The sequence below is a fragment of the Microtus oregoni genome, unplaced genomic scaffold (genome assembly GCF_018167655.1).
Source record: "Microtus oregoni isolate MIOR12 unplaced genomic scaffold, Mior012 000000F_ref0000247, whole genome shotgun sequence".
Lineage (NCBI taxonomy): Eukaryota > Metazoa > Chordata > Mammalia > Rodentia > Cricetidae > Microtus > Microtus oregoni.
In genome coordinates, this window is record NW_024543059.1 from 80,416,758 (window position 1) to 80,434,219 (window position 17,462).

Consider the following 17,462-nt stretch of genomic DNA (forward strand, 5'->3'; position numbering starts at 1 on the left):
TGAAGTCTATATGTCTGTCACAATGAGACCCCCGGCTTCCCCCCTCGGACACAGGGCAGGCACTTCTCTTCCCTCTGTGCACAGTAACCCTTGGTGAATAACGGCAGACCTCACTTCTGTTTCTTTCTTAGCTGTATGTTGGGCTTAGCAATCCCCTTCCTCCCAGTTCCCCTTTCTCAGCTAACAAAAGCCCTGGCAGGGAGGGAAAACTTAAGAAAACAAAATGCTGAGCTAATGAACAGATGCGGTACTCCAGCTCTGACCCGAGGTACTTTTCCCATGGAGATTGTATTGACTATTAGCCCTTATTTTTCCTGGAGCACAAAAGATTTTCATAGTCTGTGATGATATCCGATTGCATATTAATTCCCTCTGTCACCATGGTTGCATACCCTCTTCTTAACACTGCAGATGATCTGGGCCCTGCTTTGCATTTCTGCTTGCCTCTGTAGATACGTGTGCGCATTCTGCTTGCTTATGTAGATGCCTGTGTGTGTATTTCTGCTTGCCTCTGTAGATACGTGTGTGCTTTCCCATCTGCATCAGGTAGGGAACCACCTTTCTAACACTACTCTATTACGAAACCAAACTTCAAGCAAGACAGGAGGAATGCAGACAGGCAAAAAGACAAGCATAAAAGAGCAGTCAGCGTGCATTATCTTAACAACACACATCCCGAATTAGGTAAAAATGCAGGGGTTATGCCCTCTCATCTCTGCGGCTCCTCACATTATAACTATGGGAGACTGTTTATGTAGGCTCTGGCTGTCTCCCAGTTGGCATTTTCCTGGGAGTCACGCGATTCATGCTGTTATGCTCAGATCGCGGTGGAAGCGTCTTCCAGCTTTTACAGAAGTCATCGTCTACGTGGTGGTCAATGCTCAGAAATAAGATTTCCGCGTTACTTCATAACAATTCCTGCAGGCACACGAAGGGCGGTGTGACAGAGGGCCTGGGATGTGCACATCAGGCAGCTCGCTAAGCTGTGTCCTAACGAAGCCTTTTATGTAGTAATTCAAATCTGTCCTAGCTAAAATTCACCAAGCAAATAAGTTAAGAGGTATTAACGGATCTGGAGAAGCAGCGCAGTGGTAGACTGCTGGTCTAATATATGCAAAGCCCTGGGCAAAAAAGAAAAAAAGAAAAACGGGATGAGGAATATTAAATTCTACCTCTGGAGTTGCTCAGAAATTATTTAAATGAAATGCCATGTGAATATTAAGTTCTCTGTAACAACCACGGCCCAACGCAGACCAGATCAAATGTGTCTGTGTTACAAGCCATCACTACAGGTGCAGAAATATAGAATTAAACTCCAGGGCAAGAAAAGGATACTGAAGACAAAAAGCCATTTAAGTATATAATCAAATTCTCTCTTGAAAATGGGCTGCGCAGCATTCATGCTTAGCCGACTGATCTCATTAAATCCTCAGAAAATTTCATTAGAGCAAGCAAAAATATATGGGAAGGTTTATAAGAAACAAATGGAGTTCCTCTTAGAGGAATATTTAAAGCTTGGGTACATCTATAGTTTAAATTTTCACCATTTCTTCACTAATGATCTGGGAGAAGAGCTAAACAATGCAGTGATGAAACGTGGGTTGTTTGTGTTCTGAAAAGTTGCTAAATAGAATCAAAGATACTAGAAAACTATTTCATAAATACCAGCTGATAAATATAATCATAAAGTAAAATAATGCCCAAAACCATAGTAGGAGGAAAAGGAAGCAATAATAAAACCAAACAGCAAATTATCAGTGTCCCCTAATATTATAAGGGGGGGGGGCTCGCTTATACAGACATCACCTCATGAGACCATGGCAACTGTAAGGGTTGGTACCAAGGCCCCTCTGGAAGTCACAGTGAGGATGGCTCTGAAATCCTGCCGCTGCTCCTGGGACTCATAGTCTGCACCCAAGCCCCGGTATTTTGACAAAACAGGGTTAAGGCATATATATTTTGCTAGAGCCATAGGTCCTCTCCACCATAAATGTAAACATCAAAATTAGCATCTGGTGTTAAAATACATAAAGACTACCTTAACACTAATCTTACTTTTTTTTTCTAAATTTAATTTTGCAGGACAGGGTTTCTCTGTGTAGCTCTGGCTCTCCTAGAACTCACTCTATGGACCAGGCTGGTCTTAAAGTCAGAGATCTACGTGCCTCTGCTTCCCAAGTGCTAGGATTAAAGATGTGTGCCACCATACTTGGCTTTTGTTTTTCCTCCAATAATCTCCAGCCAGATGGTTTAAAAAATATATACAAGATTTAATCTTGTGAAAAAAAACTTTGTACTTATTTTTGTCAATAATCTTAACTCAGGAACATTTTTCTAAACAAAATATTTATTTTTTTCAAGTATTCAAAAGAATGATCTTCAAAAGAAGTAACTGATTCCTGGCATTGGCTTTTTTATTTATTTTATTTATTCCTGGCATTGGTGTCTGGCAAGGGCACTGTCACCAATGAGAGGGTAAAACCAGTTAAGCTATGTATAGATTAGTTTAGTTGTCCTTCTCCACGCCACCATCCCTCCCTTCAGTCCTGCAACCAATTTCACTCCTCCTGTTCCATTAGTCCCTCTTGCCCTTTCTGAAGAGTCATTTTTAAGGGTGTGACCCTTCATAGGTTGATCATGTTCCAAAAATGGCCCCCCACTCAATAGTATTGGGCAGCATGACTTGGGGGTACAAGCGTGCACCACCATGCCTGGCTATCGGCACATCGTTATCTTATTGAAAACCATTTCATCTTTGCTGTAGGAAGTTCCTTCCTGTTGTTTTTTTTTTCTGCAGTGGGTTTTCAGGTTTTCTATATTCATACCCGGCATGCCAGTGTGCCAGTCCACAGTGGACAGCATGTGGTGCCTTGAGGCAGAACCGTCATCGTCTCAGGTTCTTTAAGTTTCCCTATCTATCTACAATTCTATCTACAATTCTATCCCATCTCCTGCCTCTTTGGTGCTTCTCTCCTATCCCTGTTTTGTGTGTTAGAGACTCATTTTTATCCACTCCCCATCTCTTGTTTAGGTTAGTTTTTTTTCCAATTTCCTTCTCCCGCTTTCTCCCTTCCTGTTTATTTTGGAAAGAAGGGAGACAGGTGCTTCTTCGAGATCGCTTTAGTTGGAAACTAGGTTACAATAATTTCATTAATTCTTGGTTGATAATAAAACATTACGTTCTTCAGAAATTCCTTAGTGTTTCCTGCCAAATATAGAGATGTTTCTTCCTTTCCCAGTGTTTTTTTTATTCTTCAGTCAAATCTCAAAGCGAATCTCCACGTTTATAATTTTTAACTCTAAGTTCTTAGTTCTAGTTATTTTTCTAAAGCTAGTATGCAAAACAGGTTTTATTAAGACTCTTTTCAATCATTGTATTTTGACAGCCCCACCCTCCCCATTTCCCTTTGTGCTGGTTTCCCCGATAATTCCCCTTATCATTTCATACACATATTTGGGTGTCTGTAGTTAAGTCTACCCTCTGCATAGGAACCATAATTACTGTGCCTTTCTTTCCCAGTTATGCTCAGTGGCTCTTCCTACCCTTTTGGCTTAGATCTCTGTCTATCTTCCTCATTATCATTCTTATATCCACATGTATGAGTTAATATATATGGACACATATGAGCACAAGGATGATAATGCACACACACATATGTTCTGCATATGAGAGAAGACATGGTATTTGTCTTTTGTGCTTGGCTTATTTTACTTGATGTAATTATCTCTGGTTTCATCCATTTTGCCTGCAAATGGCACAACTGATTTCTTCTTTGCCACTAGATAAAATGCCACTGTGCACATATACCACATTCATCTCTGCTGCTGGACATTTAGAACGGTTCTACATCTTGGCGACTGTGAGTACGGCAGCAGAAATATGGATGTTCAAGCATTGCCTGGTGTGCTTCGCTCCATCCAGTGAAACAGTTGGATCATATGACACCTCCCTTTTTTGTTTGTTTGGGACAAGGACCACTATGTAGTTCATGCTGACTTTGAACTTCCTGTGTGCCCCAAAATGGCCTTGAACTTGCAGTGATCCTCCTGCAGCAGCCTTTCGAGTACTGAAAGCTATGACTTCTTCATTTTGTTTCCAGTTACTACAGCTCCACTACTGTCTTATTTCCTGGGACATATTATAACCAAACGTAATTTGCAGTTCTCTACCTGGGAGCAGGGACAGGGATCGGTACTTTTAAGTAATTAATATTTGAAAATGTGTACTGTGAAGAACAGGGCAGAATTTAATTTTACTTGCAAGGTGAGAATCTTAGAAAATGCTTGGAAAACAAGGAAAAAAGTTTTGGTGCCAGGGATAAAACTTTATGCCAAAAAAAAGAGAAGTCAAATCTAAAATTTTCACCTCGGAAATACTTATTTCTCACTTGAACCTAGGCCACAGCTCAGGAGGGCAGGTCACCTCTCCAAATAGGCACCCTTTAAAGGTCCACGCGTAAGTCAGTTATTAAATGAAGCCCAAACAACACAAGAAAGTAAGATAACAAGAAATACCAAGCCAATAATTGATGATCCAAAGGTTTCTTTCTCTGTGTAGCCCTGGCTGTCCTGGAACTCACTCTGTAGACCAGGCTGGTCTCACACTCAGAGATTAAAGGTGTGCACCACCACCGTCTGATCTGATGATCCCAAACTTTAATGAAGGGTACCCAGAAATATCTGTAGATGCAGAGGTTGTACGTTTTACTGACACAAAGGAACTAAAAACAAAGTGGACTTTTTTTTTTTTTGAGCATCAAAATGATGGAGGCGCTTGGGAGTTCAAATGAACTGAGCCTGAGAATGAACGGCTCTATATGTCCCTTAAGGGTAGGAATCCATCCCGAGGGGTGCGGCACAGGTGGTTCCAACAAGTGTGAACATAATAGGGAAACTTAAAGAACCTGAGACGATGACGGTTCTGCCTCAAGGCACCACATGCTGTCCACTGTGGACTGGCACACTGGCATGCCGGGTATGAATATAGAAAACCTGAAAACCCACTGCAGAAAAAAAAACAACAGGAAGGAACTTCCTACAGCAAAGATGAGTCAGGCGAGCACCCAGCTTACAGCGTACACGGTCATGGGTGTATTTCCTCTAATGCTTCTTGAACAATGTGCTATATGATACTGTGATTTTATTTTTGTATTTTCTTACTAATAACCTGGTGATATAACCCATCTAAAACAGGAACACTGAAAGGTTTCTGTGTTTCCACTGAATGGTGATTTCTCCAAAGAGCGCTCTAAACAAAGGAGGGAGAAATGGGAGGGAGAAAGGAGAGGCAATAAATGACGCATCTAGATTATAACATATATAATATTTACATATATATAAGCCAAAAAGAAAATATGCTCTGGAATAGGTATGTAGAATAGAAAACAAAATTTCCAGAAAATATGATATGGGGGAAAAAAGGGGCACATTCAGCTTTATCAACTGGGCAAACAACCGGTTAAAACGAATGAGTTCTGAAAGAGAAACATTTTTTTCTGGACAGTGGCGGAAACATTCTACATCAGGCAGAGACTACAAAAACGTTTGTTGATAGGAAAAAATACTTTGGGGAATAAAATTGATGATACAACAGGCTCTGAAGTGGTCTAGTGTTTATAAATTCATCTGACTGTCAGTAACGACAACAAAGAAGAGGAAGGAAGATTCCAGAAAAACACTGGGGTGGCCTGTTTTTCTGCATGGATCTCTGGGGGGAGATTCTCTATTAGAATTGCATACTGGGATCTGGTCTGTGTCATGCAAGGCGAATTATCCCCACCACGATCTTTTCCACCCTGAACCTGCAGATAGATAAGGATGTGCAGAATTCAGTCGCCCTGCTTTGCCAAGCTTAGGAAACAGCAGGGTGCACCAGGCAATCTCCATCTCACACTGACAATGAACTTGAGTCCCTTACCTTGTCTGTGCCACAGAACCACACAGAAACACACAGAAATGATTCATTGCATTTTAAACAGAATTTTCTCTTTCCAAAGACATTTGCTGGCTTTTGGTTCTGCTATTCAATAGGAAAAAGTATATGCCCAAACAAGCCTGATTATTCCTATCCTTTTTTTGTTTTCTTTTGATTTTTATTTTCTGAGACAGAGTCTCTCTCTTATGCGGCCCTAGCTGTCCTGGCAGTTCTTATATGGGCCTCAGACTCACAGAGATGCGCACCCATTCATTGTGTAGCACCATGCTCAGCTGAATTCTTGCCATTCTTAGCTTAAAAATTGTTTTTTTCTCACTTTTCTGAAACACAGACAAGATCAAAAGGTGAATTTGAGAGATCTAGGAAGTTATCAAGTGCTCCTAATAATTTACAAGAGAGAAGCAGAGGGCTTAAGAGACCCTTCCCAGGAAATAGACAAGATCTCCTGAGAAAATTGGGAGCATGGCAGGGAAGAAGGAGGGGGGAGGGAGAACATGAGGAAACAGGATGATCACGATGAGGGAAGGACAGAGAGGGAGAGCAAGGAAAGAGATATCTTCATTGTGGGAGCCATTATGGGGCTAGCATGAAACCTAGCACCAGGGAAATTCCCAGGAAGCCACAAAGATGACCCCAGCTAAGACCCTAAGTAATAGTGGAGGGGGTGCCTGAACTGGCCTTCCCCTGTGATCAGATCAAGGACTACGTTAATTGTCATCATAGTACCTTCATCCAGCAATTGATGGGAGCAGATGCAGGGATCCATAGCTAAGCACTGGACAAGCTTCCAGAGACTGGTCGAATAGAGAGGGAGGAGCAATAATATGAGCAAAGGGGTCAAGACCATGATGGGGATACCCACAGAAACAGCTGACCTGAGCTAGTGGGAGCTCACTGACTCTGGATTGATAGCAGTGGGGGGAGGGGGAAAACTTGCATAGGACCAAAACTAGATCCTCTGAATGTGGGTGACAGTCGTGTGGCTTGGGCAGTCTGTGGGGCCACTAGCAGTGGGACCAGGATTTATCCTTGGTGCTTGAACTGGCTTTTTGGAGGGACATCTAACTCAGCCTAAATACAGAGGGGAGGTCCTTGGTCCTGCCTCAAAGTGATGTGTCAGACTTTGCCGACTCCCCATGGAAAGCCTTACCCTCTCTGAGGAGTAGATAAGGGGTGGCATGGGGGGGAAAGGAGGGGGAGCAGGAGGAGGGAAGCGAGTGGGAACTGGGGCAGGTATGTAAAATGAAAAAGAGATCATTTAAAAATAAATTAAAATTTAAAAAGCTCAAAAAAGGTAAAAAAAAAGGGGGGGGGCTCTATGGAAGTCATATTGGCTCAAGACATAATGGAATAATAGAACGAAAGAGAAATGTAATGATAAAACCCATTAATGTTTTATCAAATTCCTGGGCAACAGCAACATTCTGGTAATAAAAAAGTTCATATAACTGTTAAAAAAAAAAGCCCCTTCCCCAGGCCTGTGCTCCCTAACTAGCTATGCTTAGAGTGCAGGAAGTGCCAGATATCTCCCGCCCACCCACCGTCAGCCAGCCCCGCCCCTTCCCACATATTTTATCACGGAGACATTGTTGAGTAAACCATCTCCAGGTCTTCCTTCCTTCTTAGGACAACTTACTAGTAAAGGACACATTCCCGTGGGAACTCAATTTCACATTCTCAAAGGCCGCTCACCAGCTTCTTAGGTGGCTTTTAAAAGTATCCTTTTTGGTCTCCTAGCAAGCAAAATTTTATACCATAATATTTGTTGCTGATTTTAGAGACCGTTTGGTGGTGAAGTTTACAGATGTGTTTACATGCTCAGTGGCCTCCGATCTTTTTTTCTGAGCCCAGAGCAGTCCTGCTGAAGACACAGCACAGCAAGGAACGGCCTACAAGCTTCTAGGGCTTTCTAATAGAACCTGACTCTGAGTCTTGTCAGTGCATGTCCTACAATGGCGTGCTGGTGACAGGGCAGGACGAGACTGATGAATAAAGACCAGCAAGGACAAGAAACAGATGCATCTTTAGAACATGAACACGTGGATCTGCAAAGCAGCTATGTCTTTTCCTATGAACTACGTTAGAAGAAAAATCGGATCAGAGAAGTCACACTGGTGGGCTTGGGACCAGATCACGGGAAGGTGGATCATGGAAAGTTTAACTGCCTCTTAGTAAAGGAACTGGAGTTGTGTCCAGCTTGGATAGGCACTTTCAGCAACATTTGTAACACACACGCGCACACACGCACGCACGGGTTCACGCATGCGCACATACACACACACACACACACACACACACACACACGCACCTGCCCTGTTAACATGTAACCTTAAAGCTGTTCGGATTTTTAAAGGTCAATTTATATGTAAGTATGGCTCCACTAGGGTGTTAGTTTTAATATTTAATCTTCAGAAGTCAGTTATCTTTCCTTTATTTCTACAATCTTTGGAGCATACTATTAGGTCAGGCTGCTTTCTCTGCCTTAACCGTGGAAAACTAGGATACAAAATAACATATTTTTCTTTTCTGCCTCTACTATGTAGTTCTGGCTGGCCTCAAATTCAGAAATCTACCTGCCTCTTGAGCACTGGGACTACAGTGACGTGCTACCAGCGCCCAGCAATGCTTGCCCTGCTCTTAACGAAGCGTGAGATACCAAGAAGTAAACACACCAGTAACAGGGAACACCATTGTGTGGGGAAAGAACTTCTGTACCATTCTGTAGTAGAGTTGTTCTTTAACCTTTAACCTTTGTATGCAAATGTAAGACCCCAGGACAAGGATTTCTGCTTGGCTCGCTGGTTTATGCCAAGTGCCTAAACTATGTAATTGTTCCACGAATATTGATTGAATGAGCAAACAAAGCAATACAACCTATAATCTCAACTATGTATTTGAGGAGTCAAAATACGAGGAAATAAGACTAAATATACATTGTCAGTTGATGTCTCTCAGTGTATGAACTTTTAACATTCTTTTATTTTTATGTGTGTGTGTGTGTGTGTGTGCGCGCACCTGTGTGGGTGCATCACAGTGTGGATGTGGAGGTCAGAACAAAGTTTTGGAATTGGTTCTCTTCCTCTACCGCGTGGGTTCCGGGAACAGAATTCAGGCTTGGTGGCAAGCACCTTACCCACCAAGTCATTCTATCAGTCCGCTCTGCTGACTTCAGCATGTCCTTCTTAGACAAAGGATTCTAAGCCGGGCGGTGGTGGCACACGCCTTTAACCCCAGAACTCAGCTGGCAGAAGCAGGTGGATCTCTGTGAGTTAAGGCCAGCCTGGTCCACAGAGTGAGTTCCAGGAGAACCACAGTTGCACAGAGAAACTCTGTCTCAAAAAACAAACAAATAAAAAAAAAAAAAAACAAATAACCTCTCTCCCCAAACTGAATTCCAGTGATTGAAAAAAAATACTGTATAGCTAACAAAAATGTCTGACATGCATGCTGGAATATGTCAACATAAAATTTGTAACTTATAATTCTAAATTTTCTCTTTCCTCGGACATTTTATTCTTTAATTCACAATTCAGACTTGAAAGTCTTGGGAATTTTTTTTTCTTAAACAAATGCAGACTGTTAAGGCAATGGGAAGATCTTACCTATGACTTTGTTCTTCTTCCCGTTTTTTATGGGCGTGCAAAGCAAACTTCCAGTGCGGTGTGTGCTTACATGCCCTGCGTCTTCATTCTAAAGGACAAAACAAGACTGCTAGGACAACAGAAATGACTTCTCTCGCAAACATCGTCTTAACTGCACGGCACATATGGGATACCTCATGCATTATCTACAGATAATACAAGTATCACCTTGTATTATCTACAGGGAACCAATTATAAAGAGGTTTCCATAAGGACAACACAGTCAGTCTTTATTAGAATAATACCCCAAATTTCCTTTATCCCATTTAAACTTTCCAAAGAGTTTATAGTAATACTAAGTCAAATATTTATTCAGTGCCTGCTAGCCTGGCAAAGCCGAGGTCTCAATTTAAAAAGGAAGCAGAATCCAAAACCCTGGAAACAACCCGCTACAGTATTGACCTTCCTAATAATGCCACCTTACCTGAAGCCTACACTTCTATGGTTAGAAAAAGTTGTCCTAAGTGTGCAGGCAACAGAATCAAGGCAGTTTGCCACAGGCTAATATTTTTGAAAGATGAAAGAAAACACTGGACTTCAAAGTGTTGACTGTCTGAAGAACACATCTTTGGAACTTGACTATGGAGGCAAATGAACAGCCACGGAGCAGCTGGACCGCCAATTGTGTTAATCTAAACCACAGGGACCTCCATGTTCACAGATAAAGTCAGAAAACCCATCTGAGGAAAGCCACCGACACCACGGCATTCAGTTACCTCAGCATGTACATGCTGGCTTGTTACTATACGAAGAGCCAAGGAAAACATACAGCGTGGCTTCCCCAGTGAGTTTAGAGCACTTTATCATCCCTTCCCTGAGCAGGAAAAACAGAGATCACCCTTAAACAGCCAATTTCCAGCCCAATTGTGCAGACAAGGAGCAGCTGTAAGCGGAGGTCTGAAGGGAAAACAGCCTGTGTGCATCGGGTCTCAAATTAGGTTACTTACTGTCCAGGGAAATCTCGTGTCCTTAGCGACATCTGGGATATTAAGCGGCTCCATCGTGTTCTTGACATACTGAGCATACATGTAATTGATTTTGCTTGCATCATGTTCCCTGCAGAAATAATAGATGTGAGTTCCTACTATGCAGTGGGGAAAGATGAGCACAGAGGAACTAAACAAATGGGCAGGGGAGGAACCAGCGGCTGTGGAGAACAGGGGAATCTACATCTTAATTTGAAAGTGTGTTAGATGATTACAGCTCAGTCATTACTCTAATCTAGATTGTCTGATAAAGCAAACACCCACACAGTTTGGACTGTCTAGAAGACCCTTCTAGTGGGGTCACATATCAGATATCCTGCGCATCAGATATTTCCATTAGAATTCATAACAGCAGCACAATTATAACTAAGAACGAGCAACAGAATAATTTTATGGTCGGGGGTCACAACACGAGGAACTGTATTACAGGCGTGCAACATTAGGAAAGTTAAGAACCACTGGTCTAGAACAAGGTCTAAGAATGTCCTTAGTCATCCAATCACAAGTCAAACAGCAGGAACTTAAAAACATTTAATACGACATCTGAAAAACTTCTAAATCCAGAACGCGGTCAACACTAATAGGAGATCACTGGTATCGAATTTCACACCTGACTTCATGTGACTAATTGCAATTGATAGGTGGGCACACTGAAAATATTGTATGAATTACCTCCAGGCTATGTGTATGAAACAAATAAACTTCCTGGTTAGACTTACATACCAATAGATCTCTCTCTCTCTCTCTCTCTATATATATATATATATATATATATATATATATATATATATATATACACACACAAATATTCTAGTATCTAAAAAGGTCCTGAATCAAACAGACATCTGGCCCAGGCATTCAGATAAACAATTCTCTACGTGCAATAGCATAAAAGATCAGGTTTACTTTTTTGTGTCATTTAATGTAATATTTGTACTGATTCTCTCACTCCATGTTTTATTTTATCTGACCACAGAATGCCTAAGGTGTAGGACTCGTGCTTCCTTAATTGCTATTTTGTGAACCCCTACGTCAATAAGACAATCTTTTACAAAAATTAAAATTAAAGGAAATGTCAAGAAGGCATAAAAGAATTTTAGGAGGTTCTCTCTAGTTATATCTTCCTCCTGGTGTGTATGTGTGTATGTTTCTGTCTGATATGCCTATTTTAATTATAGTTTTACTACTGAAGAAATGGAAAATTAGTTGGTGATATTTTAAAATGAACATATGCTGTTATAACATACTATACATATATTTCTATTCTTGTTCAAGGTATTGTACCCATACAATTCATTTAACAATGTAATGCAAACTTCTAGTCCTTGAAAATTATTATTACCAACTGTTTAGGATAATAAGGAAATGCAGGTTAGTAGTTAATCACCTAGTATAATCAAACTTGTAGTCATAGCAAGTTTGTTTTCAAGGTCAAACAAAGATGTATTTTAGATAGACAGGTCATCTTTAAACACTTCAGAGATCTACAGAATATGGCATTTAAGATGTTTTAATAACCTAGGTTCTTCTTTTTTATGACAATGAATCATGTCTGCTTCTGGCAGCACCAACCTACTTCAGAGAAGATAATGGGCAGCAAAGAAACGACACATGGAGTTTACTTTCTTTGTGGTAAAAGTAAGCCACTGGGCAAGAAAATATCCCTGCCTCAACTTCTGACAGTATGCTGTCCTAATCAGACAAGCAGAATACAAAATATCTTGCTTCACAGAGAAGTCTGTTGGATATGCTGGGCCTGTAGGCCAAAGATGGATACCCCAACTTTGCAGAGGAACTTTGGTTGACTGTCCAGGTAGCCAGCTGTTTCTGTCATTGCTCACACTTTTTGGAAGTCGCTTGCTTGAACTTCCTGTTTACTTAGTTAATATTATTTCCTTCTCAGGTCTCTGAGGGAGTTGAAGATTAGATAGCTATAGTTATAATTTACCAGACACAGAAAGTAAGTTATGATAGAAAGTAAATTAGGTACAAGACTTTAGGCTCACAAAGATAGAATATATATGAAATATTTTCTCTGAATTTATCATATGCAAATGGACTAGACATTGTTGATGTATTTATTGCCTTACATACTGTATATAGTCATTGTACTTATTGTATATAGCTTTCTTATATTTGTTATAGCCTTTTTTGTTTTAGACAAAAAGGGGACATATAGTGGACAATTGTATTTTAATAAACAAAGCTTGCCTGAATATCTGAGAGTAAAACAGCCCCACTCGTCAGCCTTATAGATCATGTAATGGTAACACACACCTTTAATCCCAGTAGCCACAATAGTTGCCATAGAAACCAGGTGGTACATGCCTTAAATCCCAGTGGTGTACACCTTTAATCCCAGCCCTAGAGAAAATCATGAGACAGGAGGGGACAGCTCTCAGACAGTCTCATTCTGAGATTCATGGAGGCAAGATGGCTATTTCAGACTGCTTTGCTTTTCAGGTCTTCAGGTTGAATCCCAATTTCTCTCTCTGAGTTTCTAATAATCGTGCTTTAATATGCCTTGGGCATGAGATACCTCCAGAAGTCACTGGTAAGTGAAAGCCCTCCCCGAGAAGGAGATTTCAGGGGTCCAGAAGGTACCGTGCAAGCTTCCAAAGGAGGGCAGCAGCTAGCAATCCTACCCAGCTATCCTGCCTATGAACCACAACAATGACCAGCATGGCGGGATAACCGGAAGGTACAGTAGTTGCATGAATACCTCAGCGGTACTAACAGCTCTCTAAGTGGACTTAAGATCCACTCAACGAGAGGGAACTCATGCCTGGTACTGGAAACCAAGCCAACAACACAGGGCTGGTGACATCATGGATCTTGGAGAACCTGCAGTCACTGTTCTACGATATCAGCATAACTTCTAACTACATTCTCAATATTTGTCCTTAGGCCATAGATGAATGTTGCTCTCACCCCTCAGGAAACTTCTTGCAACAGACGGAGACCATTACAGAAAAAACACAACCAATCCAATTGTAGGGTTGTGGAGCCCAGTTTTGACTGATTCATGTGTAACACAACTTCGGCACCTAAGGCTTGGGGATCACTGTGGAAGAAGGGGGGAAAGATTCTAAGAGCCAGCAGACCAGGAGCCAGTTCACTGAAGATTGTGTCTCTAGGAAATGTCAGCCGCTACGCCCATAAAGTCTCACCAACATGAACAAGGCTGACACCAATAGACATACTAATGTGAATGGAGAGTTCACAACGTCTCAATCCTATCCAAAAAAATAAAATCTGTCGGCAACTAAGGAATGTTGAGAGGGGAAGAATAGTCCTTCCCAGGGAAGAGCACACAAACTGGCTATCCAATCCCAAATGGTCAGCCCTGAAAACATTTACATTCAAGTAACATGATACAGACTACGCAGGTTGTATTGCTGTATTTAGTTACGCACACACACATACACACACGCACACACGATGCACAGACATGCATACAACAACAACAAAAATAGAGGCCATGAATTTAAAAGAGATGGGGGAGGTAACGTGAGAAGGTTCAGGGGGAGGGAAGCGAAGGGGAACATGATGTAATTATATTAAAATCTCAAAAAAATAAAAGAAATTATAAGATGTTAAAATAAAATATGAACCTTAAAAAAAAGAGAGAGAGAATTAATGGCCAGGGAGTCCCGAGAGGTCTCCAAAACAAGCCATCATAACTACACGGCTGAAGACACCATACACTTTCCCTTCACAACAGAGAAGACTCAACCTGAGACTAAGCAGGACTCCCAGCTGGCTAACTTTCAGTGTCAGAAGGGGCTGTGCAGGCTGCTGGGCCACAGAAGACATCTGGGTCTGCTGAGTGCTGGACTCTCACGTGCTGCGGCACAGAGCTTCAGGCAATACACCCCCAAGGCGCAACAGACAAAGGACTATCTTGGGGGTAACTACTTGTTTTCTGGCTGAATCTGAGGCCAGCTCCACAGGAGGGGTTTTGATGCCTAGTATTGTAATTCAGGTCAGAAGTCCACAGTGAGGAAGGCATTTGGCTCTAGGGAAGAATTTACTTTTTAAAAAATTTATTCTTATTTTATGTGCATTGGTGTTTTGCCTGCTCGTGTGTCTGTGTGAGAGCATCAGATCCCTTGGAACTGGAGTTATAGACAGTTATGAGATGCCACGTGGGTGCTGAGAATTGAACTTGTGTACTTTGGAAGAGCAGTGTCCTTAGCCTCTGAGCCATCCCTCCAGCCTTCTGCTATTGTTTTCTTAAATGGTCATGCTGTCAAATTGCCCCTTAAATATCTATATTTCTGCCCATAGACCTAGGCTGCTCTCGGTCTTCATTGGAGGTTTTTTTTAATGCAGCAAGCACTGCAGTGTTTTGAATGAGACTGGTCCAAACAGGTTTATGAGTTTGAACACTCGGTTAGCTGATTGTGGTTCTAAACCTCTGAGTTGTGACCCCTTTGGGGGTGGAATGACCCCTTCACAGGAGTTACATATCAGATATTTACGTTAGGATTTATAACTGTAGCAAAATCACAGTTATGAAATAGCAATAAATAATTGCTATTATTTTAGCAATTATTCTGTATTATATTATACTGTATTAAAGGGTCACAGCATTAGAAAGTTTGAAAACCACTGGATTAGAAGGTGTGCCATTGTTGGAAGAGATGTGTCACTGGGGTTGGGCTCTGAAGTTCTGGAAGACCTTTCTATTGGTTATGGTGCCCTCACAGCAACAGAAACCCTGATTAGGACAACAGCAATCAACATACAATTAGTCTAAACGCTAAGAGGAAGAGGCTGATCGCTCTGCCCCTGTGGGACATCTTTATCACTCACCCCTCCCCACCAAGGCTCAGGCAATGTCCTGGAAGAGGAGGCAGGAAGAAAGGAAGAGCTGGAAGGTGGGCAAGGGTGCAGAGAAATGCTGTCTGGACATCACAGAGCTACTCTAATTATTGTCTCCTAGCAGCTCTGGTTACCCACACAAGAACTGCACAAACCCAGCCAGTCGCGATTCGGGCATAGCATGGGGAGGTGCTCCCCAGGCCCCGCTCCTTACTGAGAGCAATAGGCAGTAGAGAGTTGTTGGGAGTGAGAACCCTTACTCTTGGGTGGTGCTCCTCCTGGCAGGCTTCCCACATCAATGGCCTCACCCAGTGGACATATGGGTGGCACGAATTGGACTCCGTGAGTTATTAAAGACAGCATGAAATCAGGAGGGCATTTTGGGGGACATAAGGAAGAACTGGAGGACAGAAAGGGGGTAGGATCATATTTCACTGTATATATGTATGAAATTCTGAAGAATGAAGAACGATTTTAATTAGCAAAAAGGAAATACATGTCTTAGGAAAAGAACTTTTCTGGTTCTAAGTTTTCAAAATTCCAATACAGTGCCTGTCTACTGCCCTTTATAACCAGGCTGTATCGTGGGACAGTGATGTCACATGACAGTCCACGACGACTCAGATATTTCAGTATTCTCTTTCTGTCTCATGTACTCTAACTTAACTGTAACATAATCAATTAGAGCTCTATGCACTCCAAAGTATTGTGTATAAATGAAAAAGAATGAAAAGGAAATTACAAATGTAGCAAAGGAAAAGATGAACAAGAGGAGCTTCCGGCATGATCTTGAAGGCAGGCAGATTGCCTGACCTCCTGGTCTGTTTCATATGCTATTTGTGTGACATTCAAGAAAGGTTGTAAGTGTAGATTTGAGGCTAATCAAAAATAAAAACCCTTAAAACTACAAGGATTTTTTGCAAACAATAGCCTAGGGAAACAAAAACGAGAAACCATAAAAAAGAGAAAAAAACGAAGAGGTGGCTATCAGAAGAAGGAAGAACACCAAAAAAAGATGGCTTTGTATAAAGCTCCCATAGCCTGATAAAAGAAACAGTAATAGCAACTATACTATTCTTTCAATTGTCATCACCATTAGGTTGATGGCAGGAGTCAGAAGAAACCCAAAACACCTAAGAAACTTGCCGGAGCCATAACTCGGAAACACCTGATGCAGAGGCATGTGTTCTCCTAAAGTTACATAACACCATGGTAATTTCCTACTTCGTAAAGATGTTGATAAATTGCTTCCTGCACTCAATAAATACAGCTGGAACACCTGTTCCCCGGAAGGCATTCTCCACTCTGTGTGGGAGCAAAACAAACTACACAGGTCAGTCGCCGTCGTCAGGAACTGGGGCTCTAGCAGGAAGCTGGGATGGAACGATGGAGTCTTAGCTGCCTATCCTCTTTGGACAGCGTCCAATGTAGATAAAACTGCATTACTCTGCAACCTGGAGAGTTAGCGGTACCTCAGGAATAAGTCCCAGTCAACAGGATGACAGATGCTTATGTGGGACAACTTCTAGAATACTGATAAATGTGTGTTGTCCCCTTGGTCCCCTATTTAAGACTTGGTTGTGATAGGTAGCGCTCCATCTTTTCTGTTGAATGGAGAGAAGACAACCAAGGTGTGTGAGGCAGAAGGCAGCAGAGACCTTGGGCCATTTGGACAATTCCCCAAGTACAACTTCAGACTCGACCTGCTAATCTCTGAGAATACCCAGGAGAAAGTAATGAGATTACATTCTTTTTAAATTTATACTTTTTAATTTTTTGAGAATTTCCTATATGGATATAGTCTCATCACTTCTACCCCCTTCTTTCCTGTCTAACTCCTCCTGTGTTGTCGTCCCCCCACACCCACTCTCAAACCCATGACTTCTTCTTTAATTATTGTTGCTACATATGTGTATACAAATACAACCTGCTAAGTCCATGTAGTGCTGCTCCTACGTGTATATTAGGGCTGACCACTCCGGGTTGCATAGCCTATGGGGACTTATCCCTGGAGAGGAGAGATTCTCCCTTTCTTAGCAACCATTAATTGCCCATAGCTCTTCACCTAGGGGT

The 17,462-nt window shown here is 41.8% G+C and overlaps 1 protein-coding gene across 1 annotated transcript in view; it reads right to left on the bottom strand.

Annotated features, from left to right (window-relative positions):
• Positions 1-17,462, bottom strand: part of Pde5a (phosphodiesterase 5A) — a 123,948-nt gene that overhangs the window by 46,268 nt on the left and 60,218 nt on the right. The window contains exons 8-9 of the mRNA XM_041649022.1: positions 10,524-10,632; positions 9,538-9,625 (exon numbers count right to left, since the gene is read on the bottom strand). Of these exons, the coding sequence (XP_041504956.1) occupies positions 9,538-9,625; positions 10,524-10,632 (197 nt within the window). The remainder of the gene's footprint in view (positions 1-9,537; positions 9,626-10,523; positions 10,633-17,462) is intronic.